Source organism: Maniola hyperantus, chromosome 10 (genome assembly GCF_902806685.2).
Source record: "Maniola hyperantus chromosome 10, iAphHyp1.2, whole genome shotgun sequence".
Lineage (NCBI taxonomy): Eukaryota > Metazoa > Arthropoda > Insecta > Lepidoptera > Nymphalidae > Maniola > Maniola hyperantus.
This window is the reverse complement of record NC_048545.1, coordinates 13,252,526-13,270,185: the sequence shown is the minus strand read 5'-3', so window position 1 is coordinate 13,270,185 and position 17,660 is coordinate 13,252,526. Positions and strand designations below refer to the sequence as shown.

General features: G+C 42.5%; 2 protein-coding genes across 3 annotated transcripts; one reads left to right on the top strand and one right to left on the bottom strand.

Moving 5' to 3' along the window:
- Positions 1-2,651: 2,651 nt before the first annotated feature.
- On the top strand, positions 2,652-5,435 carry LOC117986150 (catalase-like). The gene is made up of 2 exons (XM_034972988.2): positions 2,652-2,735; positions 3,915-5,435. The coding sequence occupies exons 1-2, from the start codon at positions 2,652-2,654 to the stop codon at positions 5,271-5,273; spliced, it is 1,443 nt and encodes a 480-aa protein (XP_034828879.2). The 3' UTR covers positions 5,274-5,435.
- A 1,227-nt stretch (positions 5,436-6,662) lies between these two features.
- LOC117985850 (thioredoxin domain-containing protein 5 homolog) lies at positions 6,663-16,880 on the bottom strand. Of its 2 annotated transcripts, XM_034972640.2 has the most exons (8): positions 16,566-16,880; positions 15,866-16,002; positions 15,031-15,149; positions 14,422-14,559; positions 13,236-13,391; positions 12,351-12,541; positions 11,613-11,739; positions 6,663-8,744 (listed from the first exon to the last, which is right to left on the bottom strand). In XM_034972640.2, the coding sequence occupies exons 1-8, from the start codon at positions 16,712-16,714 to the stop codon at positions 8,577-8,579; spliced, it is 1,185 nt and encodes a 394-aa protein (XP_034828531.1). In that variant the 5' UTR covers positions 16,715-16,880; the 3' UTR covers positions 6,663-8,576. The 2 variants fall into 2 exon arrangements, with proteins under 2 accessions (XP_034828531.1, XP_069357664.1); XM_069501563.1 differs by lacking the exon at positions 6,663-8,744 and having other exon boundaries at positions 11,559-11,739; positions 14,422-14,562.
- Positions 16,881-17,660: the final 780 nt, after the last annotated feature.

Genomic DNA, 17,660 nt, shown 5'->3' with positions numbered 1-17,660 from the left:
TATCAGAACCGAGTAGGAGCTGTCAATTTTTATCAAGCAAGCTGAGCTAAGAAAATCAGTCATTTGAGAGTTACGATGCCACATACCACGGGCCAACAGGAATTACACGGGCCAAGCTTCTGATAAGCAGTAAGTATCAGCAAACACCACAGATGACTTGCCTGCCAATCGGAACACTCCAAAGCGCTGGCAAGCATACCCAAACACCCGTTCACACGCTTGCCAGTGCTAGCTTGTTTGTTTAAAAAAGCGTGGCGCGCTTCCATGAGGAATTAGGCTGTGTCCTTGTTTTTCCGGGCTATACCAAACTAATGCACGCAGGACTATTCGCTGGCACAGAATACCACGTCTGTCGGTCGGCTGATTTGCCAAACTTAGGTACAGCGCGACAAGGCTCTTTTTTCACTTGAGTATTGAAACAAGAACAAAGGGGACACTTGACGGCAACGTTAGTTCCGATTCACGCCACGCGCCAAGATAGCCTTGTCGCACTGTATTTAAAAATTCGGCGTATCCCGAATAGTGTGGCCAGTTGATTTAGCCCGAACTCGAATCATTTGCCGAATCTCGATAGTGAAGCCGCACTTTAAGAGTGCCATAAACTCAACGATCATGATGATTAGGTACAATTATGTTCTGGCTTTCTTCACCGTAAGCTGCAAGTCAGATAAAGAATGTATAAAACTAACTACCAGCAGATGCGTGGATTTAGGTTTTTAAAAATCCCGCAGGAACTCTTTGATTTTCCGGGATAAAAAGTAGCCTATGTCCCCATGCAAAAAATCACGTCGATCCGTTGCGACGTGATTGAAGGACAAACCAACAAACAAACACACTTTCACATATTTTATAATAGGTGTAGTGATGTTCAAAAACAAAAGGAGTCATGAGCAGAAATTATTTAAAAGTCCCAAAGACAATAACATCGCTTCAATAGGTAGTTACTTAATTAAATAACGGCATTATTAGCTCAAGTGCATGACTAAAGGCGTGTCTGGTAGAGCCGACCTTCAAAGAACAAAAATTATACTTACCACCTAAATTAATGATTATTAATTAATATGGTTTAAATAGCTACCTATAGGTACCTATAGGTAGGTTGCTATCTCGAACTATCGCGTACTATAGTACGCGATAGTTCGAGATAGCAATCGGGGTGGGCACGACCCGCACAGCCCCCGCGCTAACCCAGTGCGGGATAGCGCGTGACGTGCAGGTATGCGGGGCATTCTCTCGCCTCATAGGCTCATACCCCGGTTGCCATCTGGACCTGTCGCGTACTGTACTTGTTTTCAGAATCATCAAATCTTGTCTGTTGGTTTTTGGTAAACAGTAGAGAAAGAGTTATGATCAGAATTCCCACATTTAACACCTCACATTCGTAATGCTTAAATAGGAATATTCAATTCCTTTCTCAATTTTTTGATGTAACTTAATACTATACTACTTAGGTTTTAAGTAAGTCAGTATATAAATGAGAAGACGATTATCCTATGGTCCTACCCAATACTAATTATTAACCGACTCCAAAAAAGGAGGAGGTTCTCAAATCGACTGTATGTTTTTTTTGTATATTTGTTACGCGATTACTCCGTCAATTATGAACCGATTTTGATGATTCTTTTTTTGTTTTGTAAGACATACTTCAGAGGTTGTCCCATTTCAATTTGGTAAAGATCTGATGTACCTATATCTTCGGAGATAAGAGAACCGAACTCCTCAATATATTTTCAACTCCTCAAATTGTGGAACCAACTCCCTTCAGCGCTGTTCCCACTAGATTTCAATATGGTGTTTATTCAAGGGTTGGATCAACAAATTCCTATCTATAAGTAGTTTTTTTTAATTTATAGACTAGAGCTTGGTTACAATTAGACTTGCAAGTGATAATGCAACTAAGATGGAGCGCGCTTGCCTAAAAGATGCCTATTCACTCTTGACTTGAAGGAAAATTTGAGGGGAAAACTGATGCTGGAAGGGCGTTCCATATCCTAGTGGTTCGAATTAAAACGAGGTTCTTCTGGTGCTGCAAATGTATACGGCGGCGGGCAGCAGTGGTAATCACTTAACATCAGGTGACCCGCCTGAACGTAAAAAAAATCCTACCTATAAATAATAGGAAGGCAGACAATACCGCGGATAACAGCTGTCTATATATAATCAATTATTTAAAAATGTTATTTATCACATGCAAATAAAAAAAAATGTCTATATTGGCACCGATTCCGTTGTCTTTCTCTAAACTAAATTTAGAGTATCTGCATCCTTTTCTTTTTAACAATGCTAAAAAGGGACAGAACATGAACTTTACATTTAAAGACTAAATTTTAGTGCACGCTACAAATTTAAACAGTAGGCTCGCGATGTGCGCTAATATCACGGGTTTTACCATCTAAAAAATAAATTTAAAACTTTCAAACTGCGTCTGTCCTTTTCATATTACATTAGTAAGAAGAGTAGGTATGCGAATACTCTAAAATTAGGTTGTGCTCAGAATCAGTAGGTACCAATGTCTATACCTATATAATATAAGATCGCAAAAAAAAAACTTCATTGCTGAATGTTGAATCAAATTGATCGGTCCAGCACCTACATTATTCAGCAAGCAGATATCAACTAGATACCTACGGAAAATGTTAGCGTTTTTGATAATGCTAGCAGCGTCGGCGGCGGCCATGGAGGAGCAATACCATCCAGCCGTGGACAACGCCCTGCTGTCCCAGATCAGGAAGAACGTAAGCTTTTTAACCGTTTTCCCAAAAGGTTCTCAATTCGGTCCGTTTTTTTAGGGTTCCGTACCTCAAAAGGAAAAACGCAACCCCTATTACCGTGAATTTGTGGTCACATCACACAAAAAAAAATTGTGGTCATGAACTAATAATTAGTGTTTTCAATTTTCGAAGTAAGATAACTATATCAAGTGGGGTACCATATGAAAGGGCAAGTTTGTTTGTAGGGGGTATTCTCTGGAACTATTGAACCGATTTTGAAAACTTTCACCAGTAGAAAGCTACATTTTTCCTGAGTGATGGGCTATATTTTATTTTTAAAAATTAGAGATCCCTACGAAAATTGTAATAAGCTACCCGTGTGAAGCCGGGGCGGGTCACTAGTCTTTTAATATAAAGAACAGAGAGAGCTTGGCTGCAATATGCCTCTTCTTAATTTGGAGTAAGATGCAAAACAAAGAAGCTAAATGGCTTCATACAATGCGTCCGTAGGTACAGTTCGCGGCCGAAAGTAATGTACATCGATATTTAGCAGGAGAGATTTGTAGAGCGTTGTCTCTGTCATTGAGACCAACAAAACGTCATATAGATATGAGTGACAGAGACAACGCTTTACAGAGCCAAAATGTCATTGTAAAGGCCGATGTACATCACTTTCTGCCGCGTACTGTACGCTTAGTCCGAGATTTTTATTAGAGTCCGTTTTAGGATCGATAAAATTCAATTAAATAAATAATATACTTTGAGAAAACATATTTTTATTATAAGACATGTTAGAGTGACATTCCAAATTTTAAAAGGAATTAGAATAAAATAGACAGCCAGTGACACATAAATTAATACAAAACCTTCTTTAACAATTTTAATGTCTCACCAACGTTGATAGTATTCGAGTGTCAAAACACTTCCGTGTTATAATAAGCTGAATATTAACTGACTTGTTTTAAAGCTCAAGTTTATCTACACATCTACAGCCAGCGCTTCAAGCGGAAACGTTGCGAAATTAAAATCAGTGGCATTGAATTTTTGACTTCAATTCAAGGCTCTTTAGGTCCATTTTACTTTGACGTTATTGTGTTTCGATTCTCGAATACTAGCAACGTTGCTGAGACGTAAAATCTTATACTAAGCGTACTGTATAGGTATGTCCTGTGAAGTTCTTCAGATATTGTTGTTTTGTTTCAGAGTCCCCTGGGTGTGATGAGTGTCAGCAGCGGCGCGCCGGTGACCTACTGCGAAGCGAACAACTCCCTCAACGAGCCGTTGCTACGTAACACTTTCTACATGGACAGCTTGACTTCACATGTTCGAGAGAGAACTGTCGGTCGCCCCGTCCATACAAAGGGCGCTGGAGCGTTCGGATACTTCGAAGTGACCCATGATATCTCTCATATTTGTAAAGCTAGCTTTCTAAGCGAAGTAGGAAAGAAGACGCAAGTCGCAGTGAGATTTTCACCAGCAACCGGTGAAGTAGGAAGCTCTGACTTGGAGCGAGGGGCTCGAGGTTTCGCGGTCAAGTTTTACACAGAAGAAGGTATTTTTGATTTGCCTGGCCTTAATTTGCCTATTTTCTTCACTAAAGATCCATCTATGTTTGCCAAATTCGTATATTCGCTGAGAAAAGATCCAGCGCTGTACCTCTTCAATCCGATGGGATTGTGGGATATAATAATCGCACATCCCGAATCGATAAGTATGTTCCTCATAGTGTTCGGTGACCGCGGTTTGCCCGCCAGTTACCGACACATGTGCGGCCACAACCTCCACACGCTGCAGGTTGAAAACGAACAAGGGGTGCAAAGTTTCATGAGATGGCATCTGACACCACGCGAGGGCGGTAAAGGCTTAGGAGCAGCAGAGGCTGAGAAAATTAAGCTTGTGGATCCCGATTATTATTCGAGAGATCTGTTCGAATCAATTGAAAAAGGTAATTACCCGTGTTGGGATGTTACCGTACAGATCGTAACCGAAGAAGACGTGAATAGATTTGGATACGGCGTATTCGATATAACGAGGAAGCTTAGTGAAACTGAGTTTCCCGAACACCCCGTTGGTAAAATGTGCTTGAATAGAAATCCTAAAAATTACTTTGCTGAAATAGAACAGTTGGCCTTTTGTCCGTCGAACCTGGTAAACGGTATACACGGAGCGCCAGACAGGATGTACGAAGCGCGTCGCTTTGCCTACAGAGATGCGCAACTGCAGCGCTTGGGGCCAGATGCTAAACAGATTCCTGTTAACTGCCCATTCCATGTTCCCAGCGACAATTCCGATTCGTCCGATGGATCTGTCGGCTACCGACCGACGCAAAAGACAGGTTTAATCAAAATCAAAGAACAAGAACCGTACACTTTCGATCAAGCCGCATATTACTACGATGACTTGTCGGATGAGGAACGAGATCGCACAATTCAGACTATCAATGCTATGCTGACCCCTGCCAGTCCACCGGTCCAAAAACAAGTAATAGAACTCCTTACAACTGTTCACCCCGATTTGGGTAGTCGTGTGGCAGAAGGAATGAATCCCACAAAAACTAGTTAAATTCATTTCATTTAAATTGGCCCGCGAACTCCCATGAGATGCACTACAACTTCTATAAATAAAAGAGGACTAGCTGAGATCTATAGAGCGCACTTTGACTTTGCTCAGACTTAAGATTGAGTTAAAACGAGACAGATCTATGTGAGAGATATAGCTCTGTCTCGTTTTAACTCTGTTTTAAGTCCTAAGCTAAGTCAGAGTGCGCTCTATAGATCTCAACCTTACAAATAAATGGATTTCCTGGATTTCGGGAGTTAGGGCGGATACACACTTATCGACATGTAGTTGTGATTCTACGATTTTTTTGACTCCACTTATGTGGATAGAATGTTAACAACGCCTTTCCGCCATAAATACCTATCACACAAAAGCTGTATTTCTTTGTCATGAATTTGTCTTCATATTTTTTATTAACTCAGTTTAAATGCTAATACATTATAACAATGATATTCCCTCTGTTACTAAAATTTGTTATTCTATTTACATTTGATATAAATAAAATTTCAACTATTCAACAGAATTTTATTTCATTATAAAATAAATATGAAACAATGAACTTAAAAAGGTGTTTACTCTCTATTTAAATTATATGACATCATTATGAGAAAACCTTGAAACTTTAGAAGTATAATAGAACTGTATAGAAAGAAGCAAAAAATACAATAATCCATGATGTACAAGGAAACCAAAGGCTTAATTTGCTATAACCTGCTGAAACAGACAACGATTGTTTCTTTTTTAATAGAGATAGCGAGCAAACGAGCAGGCGGGTCACCTGATGTTAAGTGATTACCGACGCCCATGAACATTTGCAGCACCAGAGGAACCGCCGATGCATTTTAGAAATTTGTTGGTCCGCCCCTTGAATAACCCCATGTTGTAATATAGTGGGAACACCGCCGATGGGAGTTGTGTTGCAATACTAATAAGGATTCCATGCCTGACTCCTGAGAGTTCTCCGTAATGTTCTCAAAGGTGTGTGTAGTCTACCAAACCGCACAAGGCCAGCGTGGTAGACTATGGCTAAAACCTTTCTCACTCTGAGAGGAGACACGTGCTCTGTAGTGAGCCGGCGATGGGTTGATCGTGATGATGATGGTGACTATTCTATTCTAATATAAAGCATTAAAAAGCAAAATATTAATATGGATGGCTGGAGTGAAGACTTCAGCGGGGAGGGGCAATGCACACACAACAGATGGAAACGTTTAACTGCGGAGACCAGCCCAGAATGGAGAAGAAGAAGAAGAAGCAAAATATCCTCCAAAATAACATTATAGGTACCACAGTATTCGCAAATTTACGAACACAACGGGAACTATTATTTCTATACAACATTGCAATTTTGCAACTCATGGCAGTTGTGTAAATAAATGAAAACCAACACAATTATATGTACATTCATTTATTGATCTACCTACAATAAATAACAATGGGTTGTACACAAGGTCGTTCGTTTTCAATGCACTGCCCGATTCCCAGACGATAACTCTTGTTTTTGATGACCTTGATCAAACAAAACGCAAAATTTTACAAACATGTTTGACCGTTTACGGGGTTAAGTCCCGCAAATTGCGAATGCGCGTGGCCGCCATTTTAGCGACGTCAGCACTAGACTGAACTTTTCAATTATTTTTTCAATTAGCCTGTTGGCCAACACTAGCTTCTTAAGGTCGTCAGTCCAGCGGGTTGGAGATCGTCCCACACCGCGCTTGCCGACACGCAGTCTCCACTCCAGAACACGTCTGCCCCAGCGGCCATCGGTTCTGCGGCAGACGTGGCCTGCCCACTGCCACTTCAGCTGGCTAATTCGTTAAGCTATGTCAGTCACTTGGTTCTCCGACGGATTTCCTTAGAACTTAGGGTTCATTATTGTGTGATTTGCATTTGCAAGTTATAGGGAACGGTCTGTAGTTGCCTACGAGAGAATACACTGACGCGAAGCGACTCTAATGCGGCCCGAGCTTTATACGAACCCTACAGGGGCCCTACCACCACCGCCGCTAAAAGTAGGTACCTAACCTAACCTAACCTAGTAAATGTTTCAATATTGTTTTAACATTTGCTTACGAGACTTGTATGAAATTGTCAAAACAATATAGAAACATTACGTACAGTAAGCGGCCGAAAATAATGTACATCGGCCTTTTAATGTTATTACATTTCGGCTTTGTAGAGCGTTGTCTCTGTCACTCATACCTATATGACGTTTTGTCGGTCTCAACGACTGAGACAATGCTCTACAAATCTCCTTCTAAATGTCGATGTACATTACTCTCTACCGCGCACTGTGAATGTTTCAATATTATTTTGATATTTGCATACGAGACTTGTATGAAAATGTCAAAACAATATTGAAACATTACGTACTTTAAGTTGGAAGACACGGGTCTGCCCGCGAAAATCAAATTTAATTTGGTTTTTCGCAATTTGTAAACTAATACGACAAAGTAGGCTCATGGCATTCAAATTGAGCCCCTATTTAAGAAGTTTAAGAAATTAGTCAAAATAATGAGTTTGACGTGAGCTACTCACAAATTAGTCATTATTTTGACTAATTTCTTAAACTGGACACTTTCAAGTGAAGATTTTTATATAAACCTGTGAAGATGGTATTTCTAGGGGCGAAATTTTGTCGCATTAGTTTACAAATTGTGAAAAAACAAATTAAATTTAAATTTCGCGGGCAGACCCGTGTCTTGGGCCTTGTAAAACGGTGGCAGTAAGTCTACAGAGCTCTTTTTTGGGGTCGCAAACTTTACGTACGGGTTTTAGAGTTCGTTTTTGGCCTGCATTGGTTCCGCAGCGGCGTCTTCTGCGGCCGGCTCGTGTAGGTGTTCATTCACCATCGCTACGAGACTTTCCAGAGACCTGCCGCCGCTTCCGACGTTCACTATCGTCTTTTTCTTGCAAAGGTCGATGTACATTACTCTCTGTCACGTACTGTAAATGTTTCAATATTATTTTGACATTCGCATACGAGACTTGTATGAAAATGTCAAAACAATATTCAAACACTAGCTGATGCCCGCGATTTCGTCTGCGTGGATTCACGTTTTTCAAAAACCCTGTGGGAACTCTTTGATTTTCCGGGATAAAAAGTAGCATAATATGTGTTAATCCAGGGTATAATCTATCTCCATTCCAAATTTCATCCAAATCCATCCGTAGTTTTTGCGTGATTGAGTAACAAACATCCACACTTTCACATTTATAATATTAGTAGGCTTAGGATTACGTACTTTAAGTGGTGGTAGTAAGTCTACAGAGCTCTTTTTGGGTCGCAAACTTTACGTACGGGTTTTAGAGTTCGTCTTTGGCCTGCATAGGTTCCGCAGGGGCGTCTTCTGCGGCCGGCTCGTGTAGGTGTTCATTCACCATCGCTACGAGACTTTCCAGAGACCTGCCGCCGCTTCCGACGTTCACTATCGTCTTTTTCTTGTAAAGGATTAACGTTGGGTGGCCGTTGATCTGGAAACAAGATCGTGAAATAAAATCATCAACATCATGATCAACACTACAGAGCACGGGTCTCCTCTCAGAGTGAGAAGGGTTTTGGCCATAGTCCACGCTGGCCATGTGCGGATTGGCAGACTTCACATACCTTTGAGAACATTATGGAGCACTCTCAGGCATGCAGGTTTCCTCACGATGTTTTCCTTCACCGTTAAAGCAAGTGATATTTAATGAATTAAAACGCATGCCCGGGATCGAACCCCCGACCTCCGATTAGAAGGCGGACGTCCTAACCACTAGGCAATCACAACTTTTTTTATGAGTTTTACGGAAATGAAATGAATTTATTTCATGCAGGACAGCCTGTGCTACTTATGATAATACTAGATGATGCCCGCGACTTTGTCCGCGTGGATTTAGGTTTTTAAAAGCCCGTGGGAACTCTTTGATTTTCCGGGATAAAAGTCTATGTTATTATTCTCCCAGAATGCAAGCTTTGGCTGTATTAAAATTCGTCAAAATCGGTTAAACGGACGGGCCGTGAAAGGTCAGCACACAGACAGACAGACACACTTTCGCATTTATAATATGAGTGTGAAGAGTCAAGACTACCGCCGGCCGGTTCGGCAAGAAAATTCTAGTGAGAAGAGCCGACAAGTAACTTTGTAGTTATAGTACTGTTGGTGAGCCACAGCAGGCTCAGCTGGTGCAGAGTGCACACCTGCAGTGTGGACGTACCTTCTCCATCTCGCAGATGGTCTTGGAGCGCGCACAATCCACGTCGGCGATGAGCACGCGACTCTCGTTCTGGAAGCGCTCGCCGAGCTGCAGCCATAGAGGGCTCAGCTGGTGCAGATTGCACACCTGCAGTGTGGACGTACCTTCTCCATCTCGCAGATGGTCTTGGAGCGCGCACAATCCACGTCGGCGATGAGCACGCGACTCTCGTTCTGGAAGCGCTCGCCGAGCTGCAGCCATAGAGGGCTCAGCTGGTGCAGAGTGCACACCTGCAGTGTGGACGTACCTTCTCCATCTCGCAGATAGTCTTGGAGCGCGCACAATCCACGTCGGCGATGAGCACGCGACTCTCGTTCTGGAAGCGCTCGCCGAGCTGCAGCCATAGAGGGCTCAGCTGGTGCAGAGTGCACACCTGCAGTGTGGACGTACCTTCTCCATCTCGCAGATGGTCTTGGAGCGCGCACAATCCACGTCGGCGATGAGCACGCGACTCTCGTTCTGGAAGCGCTCGCCGAGCTGCAGCCATAGAAGGCTCAGCTGGTGCAGAGTGCACACCTGCAGTGTGGACGTACCTTCTCCATCTCGCAGATGGTCTTGGAGCGCGCACAATCCACGTCGGCGATGAGCACGCGACTCTCGTTCTGGAAGCGCTCGCCGAGCTGCAGCCATAGAGGGCTCAGCTGGTGCAGAGTGCACACCTGCAGTGTGGACGTACCTTCTCCATCTCGCAGATGGTCTTGGAGCGCGCACAATCCACGTCGGCGATGAGCACGCGACTCTCGTTCTGGAAGCGCTCGCCGAGCTGCAGCCATAGAGGGCTCAGCTGGTGCAGAGTGCACACCTGCAGTGTGGACGTACCTTCTCCATCTCGCAGATGGTCTTGGAGCGCGCACAATCCACGTCGGCGATGAGCACGCGACTCTCGTTCTGGAAGCGCTCGCCGAGCTGCAGCCATAGAGGGCTCAGCTGGTGCAGAGTGCACACCTGCAGTGTGGACGTACCTTCTCCATCTCGCAGATGGTCTTGCAGCGCGCACAATCCACGTCGGCGATGAGCACGCGACTCTCGTTCTGGAAGCGCTCGCCGAGCTGCAGCCATAGAGGGCTCAGCTGGTGCAGAGTGCACACCTGCAGTGTGGACGTACCTTCTCCATCTCGCAGATGGTCTTGGAGCGCGCACAATCCACGTCGGCGATGAGCACGCGACTCTCGTTCTGGAAGCGCTCGCCGAGCTGCAGCCATAGAGGGCTCAGCTGGTGCAGAGTGCACACCTGCAGTGTGGACGTACCTTCTCCATCTCGCAGATGGTCTTGGAGCGCGCACAATCCACGTCGGCGATGAGCACGCGACTCTCGTTCTGGAAGCGCTCGCCGAGCTGCAGCCATAGAGGGCTCAGCTGGTGCAGAGTGCACACCTGCAGTGTGGACGTACCTTCTCCATCTCGCAGATGGTCTTGGAGCGCGCACAATCCACGTCGGCGATGAGCACGCGACTCTCGTTCTGGAAGCGCTCGCCGAGCTGCAGCCATAGAGGGCTCAGCTGGTGCAGAGTGCACACCTGCAGTGTGGACGTACCTTCTCCATCTCGCAGATGGTCTTGGAGCGCGCACAATCCACGTCGGCGATGAGCACGCGACTCTCGTTCTGGAAGCGCTCGCCGAGCTGCAGCCATAGAGGGCTCAGCTGGTGCAGAGTGCACACCTGCAGTGTGGACGTACCTTCTCCATCTCGCAGATGGTCTTGGAGCGCGCACAATCCACGTCGGCGATGAGCACGCGACTCTCGTTCTGGAAGCGCTCGCCGAGCTGCAACCATAGAGGGCTCAGCTGGTGCAGAGTGCACACCTGCAGTGTGGACGTACCTTCTCCATCTCGCAGATAGTCTTGGAGCGCGCACAATCCACGTCGGCGATGAGCACGCGACTCTCGTTCTGGAAGCGCTCGCCGAGCTGCAGCCATAGAGGGCTCAGCTGGTGCAGAGTGCACACCTGCAGTGTGGACGTACCTTCTCCATCTCGCAGATGGTCTTGGAGCGCGCACAATCCACGTCGGCGATGAGCACGCGACTCTCGTTCTGGAAGCGCTCGCCGAGCTGCAGCCATAGAGGGCTCAGCTGGTGCAGAGTGCACACCTGCAGTGTGGACGTACCTTCTCCATCTCGCAGATAGTCTTGGAGCGCGCACAATCCACGTCGGCGATGAGCACGCGACTCTCGTTCTGGAAGCGCTCGCCGAGCTGCAGCCATAGAGGGCTCAGCTGCATGCAGTGTGCACACCTGCATAGTGCATTACATTTTTTTAATAATTGCCTGAATTTTGGCATAAACTAAGCCTAAGCTAAGAAAACTAGAAATCACTGCCAACAATACAAAAGTGTGGTAGCCTAGTAATTCAGGCTTTGGGGGTTATGACCGTTTTACACAATTAAATATCACTACCACTTGCTTGATTTATAATCCGCGTGGACTACAATTCAAACCCCTATTTTACCCCTGTAGGGGTTGAATTTTGAAAAATCCTTCCTTAGCGGATGCCTACGTCATAATAGCTATCTGCAGCCCATTTTACCAAATACCAAATACCAAAAAAATACATAGTACCAAATTTCATCAAAATCGGTTGAACTTTTGGGCCATGAAAACAGACAGACACACTTTCGCATATATAATATAGGTATGGATAATCTAAATTTATAAAAGAATTGACTGACTGATCTATCAACGCACAGCTCAAACTACTGGACGGATCGGGCTGTGTGGTATGCAGATAGCTATCATGACGTAGGCATCCGCTAAGTAAGGATTATTGAAATAGGGGTTTGAAATTTGTGTAGTCCACGCGGACGAAGTCGCGTGCATAAGCTAGTTATGTATAAAAAAGTGCTTACCATGGAGCAAAATAGTTGACATAAACCAAGTCCTTCTCCATAAACGTTTCGAACGTCTCTTCAGAGATCCTAGCGACAGGCAGGACCTTCTTCTTCTTCATAAACTTTTCTGGGTCATGGTTCTCCGCTAGCAGCATCTTCTCCACATACAGTTTCAGCTCCTCCAAAGTATCGACTTCTGTTACACCCATCTAGGAATACAAAAAATTATGTTATTTTTTAATCTAAATTATTTTGGGTAAGTAAATTGTAATAATTCTTCAAAAGAAGAATTACTACAATTTCATCAGAACCCTAAAAATAGGGTTCTGTACCTCAAAAGGAAAAAATTTACCCTTATAAGATCACTTTGTTGTATGTCTGTCTGCTTGTATGTCGTGTCTGACAAGAAACCTATAGATAGGTACTTTCCGTTGAACTAGAATTATGAAATTTGGCAGGTATAGTACGTGACAGGTCGAGATGGCAATCGGGGAGGGAACAGCCCGCACACCCACACAGTCCCCGCGCTAACTCGTTGCGGGCGAGCGCGGGTGACGTGCGGGGTGTCCCCCCGCTGCATACCCCGATTGCCATCTCGGTCTGTCGCGGATTATAGGCAGGTCTTATAGCACAAATAAAGGAAAAATCCGAAAACCGTGAATTTGTGGTTACATCACAAAAAAAATGTTTTCTCGAACAAATAATTTACTAAACTACATCATAGATGGCGCTGTCCAGTCATTAACTTGCACGAGTGCACGTTAGGCTAGGTGTGGAATTAAAAAGTGTGTTCTTGTACGATGGTACGGAACCTTTCGTGTGCGAGTCCGACTTGCATTAAACAAATTATTAAACTAATCTGAACCAATTTCCAAGCAAGTGGGAGAAAAAAAACTAACTTACTATTCTCCCGTTGACGATCCACAGTAAATACGGAAACTGTTTGATATCGAAGTTCTTGCAAGTCACCTCGCTGTCCAGACAGTTCACTTTGCCGATCTGTATGTACTCGTTATGAGCGTACTGCGCTCCCAAATCCGACCATATCGGCGCTAGTCTCTGGAAATTCAATCATTGGGTTCAATTGGCGGATTTGCCCTAAAGCCAAGTAGGCCCGGGCCTAGGGCGGCCAGATATCAGGAGCAGCCAATCGTGACAAAAATTCACTGATATTATGATAAAAGTTATGTGATAAAAGTTGGCAACAAAGAAAATTCAATATGTAATCTATACTTCCTACTTTTTATGAACTTTTTCTTACCTACCTACATCTCTATAGTAATATAAAAATGAATCACTAAATGTGTTGCTCATCACAAATCTCGAGAACAGCTGAACCGATTTCGCTAATTTTTTTTATAATATTCCTTGAAGTACGAGGATGGTTCTTACGGAGAAAAATTTAAAAAAATTGAATCGACTGTTAGGCGGAACGAAGTTCGCCAGAGCAGCTAGTTACATCTAAGTTTAATGATTGTTTTTTACCTATTAAGTATATTTAGTTTAAAATAACCCACATTTAGCTCAATGTTGTTAGTTTATAAGTAATTGTTATTTAGCTTTTAAGTATGTATACCAATAAATTAATGTGTTACATGTAGGTATTTATCGACTGTCGACGGCACTGGTGTATGGAAAAACTTATGATTTAAAGTTTATGAATACACCAAACTTGTTGTAAACTAAATATTGTTCTTTAATAAATAAATTATATTATTATTATTATATGATTGGTGCTGAGAAAGGGGCGGCTGGTACCTATTTACTACATGGCTAGCACGGCCAAGACTGCAAATCCGCTACTGGGTTCATCATCATTATGATCCACTACTGAGAACGGGTCTCCTCTCGGAATGAGAAGTGTTTAGTTAAACCATAATCTGCCACGCAGGCCCAGTGTGTATTGGTACATTTCACACACCTTTGAGAACATTATGGAGAACTCTGCTCTTTCCTGCATGTTTAGCAGTAGGAGGGCGGGCGGTGCATGTCGCATGCTGCATGTTGCACCATACAGATTCGACTTGTTTCAGCGGACTATAGCAAATTAAGCTTTTGGTTCATTGTATACCATAAATACATTACCTACCTGTGAGGCCTTGCACCACGGTGCGTAGAACATAACAAAATGTTGTCCCTTTGATACAAACTTCTCTATGTTCTGATCGTTTAGATACGCCATGCCGCTGTATATTTTTACACCCGTTTGTTTTTCTTTTTCTGGACCCTGCTATAAGAAAATCACTACAAATTATTACTACCCATAAAGTGTGTTTGTTTGTCCTTCAATCACGCCGCAACGGAGTAATGGATCAAATCTCCGGCAATCGCGTAGCTGATTTTTTCATGGACACAGTTAAAGACCTGTAGAATGACATAGGCTACTTTAATGCCAAAAAATCAAAACAGAGTTCTCATTGTCCATGTGGATTTAAATTTTTAGAAATCCTGTGGGAAAACAGGATAAAAAGTAACCAATGTCAATCTCCATAAGTCATGTTGATCTATTGCTCCATTGAACTGTGATTAAAGGACAAACTAACAAACAAACTCATAATTGAAATTATGAATTAATTAATTTTTTATATGTTTTTTTTAAATTAGCCCAACAAAGTACATAGCTAAGTTGTTCTATATTATGTTCTTAACTTTTTTTAAACATTTTATAAACTAAACTATAATACTCAACTAATCTCACCTCTGATTTTAAAGTGAACACGTCACTCAAGAAAAGGGTCAAAGAAGGCAAATCTCTTGTACGCTTATACTCTACAGGTGAGAAGGAGTTCTTGTGGAAGTATAGAAGTGTTGGGTAGCCTGAAAATAAAAATCAAATTATCAAATTGGCTGTTAGCAATAAGGTGCAAGCACTGACCTCTACTTATATAAGTACTAGCTGATGCCCGCGTCTTCGTCCGCATGGATTTTACATTTTTCAAAATCCCACAGGAACTCTTTGATTTTCCGGGATAAAAAGTAGCCTATGTCACTCTGCTGGTCTTAAACTATACCCATGCAAAAAATCACGTCACGTGCAATCATTGAAGGACAAACCAACAAACCAACAAACGAACACACTTTCGCATTTCTAATAAGGGTACCTACTGATGCTGGACTTGCTATTGCCAACATGTGTTGAAGCAATTTGATAATCGAATTTTTGCAGCTGACAGCAGCAATGAGCGTCATCCATACTTATACTAATACTAGCTGATGCCCCCGACTTCGTACACGTGGAATTTGATTTTTTTTTAATCCCGTGGGAACTCTTTGATTTTCCGGGATAAAAAGTAGCCTATGTCACTCTCCATGTCTTTATCTATACCCATGCAAAAAATCACGTCAATCCGTTGCACCGTTGCGACGTGATTGACGGGCAAACCAACAAACCAACAAACACACTTTCGCATTTATATAAGGGTACGGATTATAAATGCGAAAGTGTGTCTGTCTGTTTGCTAGGTTTTCACGGCCCAACAGTTTAACCGATTTTGATGAATTTTTGAGTCAGTTGAGGAAAAATAGATGTTTACCTGTGATATCATTGTCCTGGCACAGTTTAAAATGCTTTGTGCAATCTACTTGGGCAATGGCAAACTTTGAATCCTTTGTGTTGATAAGCTCCCCCAATTCTGACCAAATGGGGTAAAATTCTGTACAATGACGACACCTGAAATGAATTTGGACATGATTGTAACACCAGCCACACTAGTAATAATCTTTAAAATAGTGTTTTCGTAAGTGATATCTAAATAAAATAAAATTAGCCTTTATTTCAGAGCGCAAAATTTTTTAGTTATATTACAGTTGTACAGTTGCATCACAAAAAGTATCTTAACTCTGAGTGCCTCGCGGCAAAGGCCTCCTCCAACTCGCCAGTGCTTCTGGCGAGAGTTGGAAGTGATATCTATTATAAATGGCTAGACTCATGGGATAAGTTGGAGTGTGCCACCCGAACCCGTCCGGGATCTTTTTTCAAAGGGCCACTGCTCGCGATAGGGCACGAGCTAGATCAAATTTTCGAAGGTCTACATTATAAAGAAAACCTACATGCAAAATCTCATATTTCAAGACCCAGTTTTAAGCTAGATATTGATTTGTCAGTCAGTCAGTCAGTTTATAGTTTTATATTTAATGAATTTGTAGATATCAGGGTTATTTTGTACAGAGATAAGCAGTGAAAAGCGCCAAACCAGACCAATGAGGCAGTCTACTATGGTGAAATATACGAACCATGGCGCGTAAAACATAATAAAATTCCCATCCATATCCTCGATTTGTTGCTTAAAATTATCTGGTCCATATTCATAAACGGCACTCTCTTCGGGAGCCACATAATGCGGCAAAATTAAGAAAAATTTAATAAGTAAATATTTATACATTTTTTAAATAATTCACGTGAATGCTTATACTATATTAATGTGCATATAGATTTGATTAATTCCCTAATTTTTCTTATAATAGAGACTGGAACTAAAGGTATATAGGTAATTTTATTTTATTAAGAATACGTAAACTAAACATTCAAATTTTTAGACTTTTCTTTTCGACATTGATTTTTGATTTGACATGTTTGACATTCACAGACTGTACACAGCTGCAGTTGGCAGCACGTTGGCAGCGGGCTGGTAAGATGAGGAAAATGCTAGCATAAGGCTGGCAAGTTTTTTACATCCTTCCAGGGTTACCAAGTGGTGAACAAAATTTACCTATTAGCCCTCGTTCATTCAGAGCAGAGCATGTTCTTTTTAGGGTTCCGTAGTAAACAAGGAACCCTTATAGTTTCACCATGTCCGTCCGTCTGTCTGTCCGTCCTCGCTTAATCTCAGAGATTATTAGTGCTAGAAATCTGTAATTTGGCATGGGTATAAATATTAATCACGCCGACAAAGTGGTGAAATAAAATTTTGATAAATATTTTTTTTTTAGGGTAGCTCCCCTACATGTAAAGTGGAGATTTTTTTTCCTCCTTTACCCTATAATGTGGGGTATTGTTGAATAGGTCTTTTAAAAATACTGTGGGTGTGGGAACATAATTTTTCGATATCTAGATACGTTTGTAAAATATGATGTTTTAAAGTGCTAATTTTTATTAGAGTGAAGTGTCCCCCCCCCCCTCTATTAGCCAAATGGTAGTATAAAGGAACGTGAAAAAATTCACAGCAGTAGGTAGTATATTTATAATCAATTTTAAAGGAAAGCTATCATGGCTAAGTAGGGTTCACACACAGGTTAAGGAGTTCTACGGAACCCTACACTGCGCGTGGTCCGCCACGCATTTGACCGATTTTTATTTATTCATATAACTATGTTAAGCTTAATAAAACT

Excerpts from the sequence above, each read along its gene's own strand:
- LOC117985850 (XM_034972640.2), bottom strand. The coding sequence starts at position 16,714 with ATGTATAAATATTTACTTATTAAATTTTTCTTAATTTTGCCGCATTAT. Across the intron at positions 16,003-16,565 it reads ATTATGTTTTACGCGCCATG|GTGTCGTCATTGTACAGAAT; the intron begins GTTCGTATATTT and ends AATTCATTTCAG. Across the intron at positions 8,745-11,612 it reads CTATCTGCGAGATGGAGAAG|ATCAACGGCCACCCAACGTT; the intron begins GTACGTCCACAC and ends TCTTGTTTCCAG.
- LOC117986150 (XM_034972988.2), top strand. The coding sequence starts at position 2,652 with ATGCTAGCAGCGTCGGCGGCGGCCATGGAGGAGCAATACCATCCAGCC. Across the intron at positions 2,736-3,914 it reads TGTCCCAGATCAGGAAGAAC|AGTCCCCTGGGTGTGATGAG; the intron begins GTAAGCTTTTTA and ends GTTTTGTTTCAG.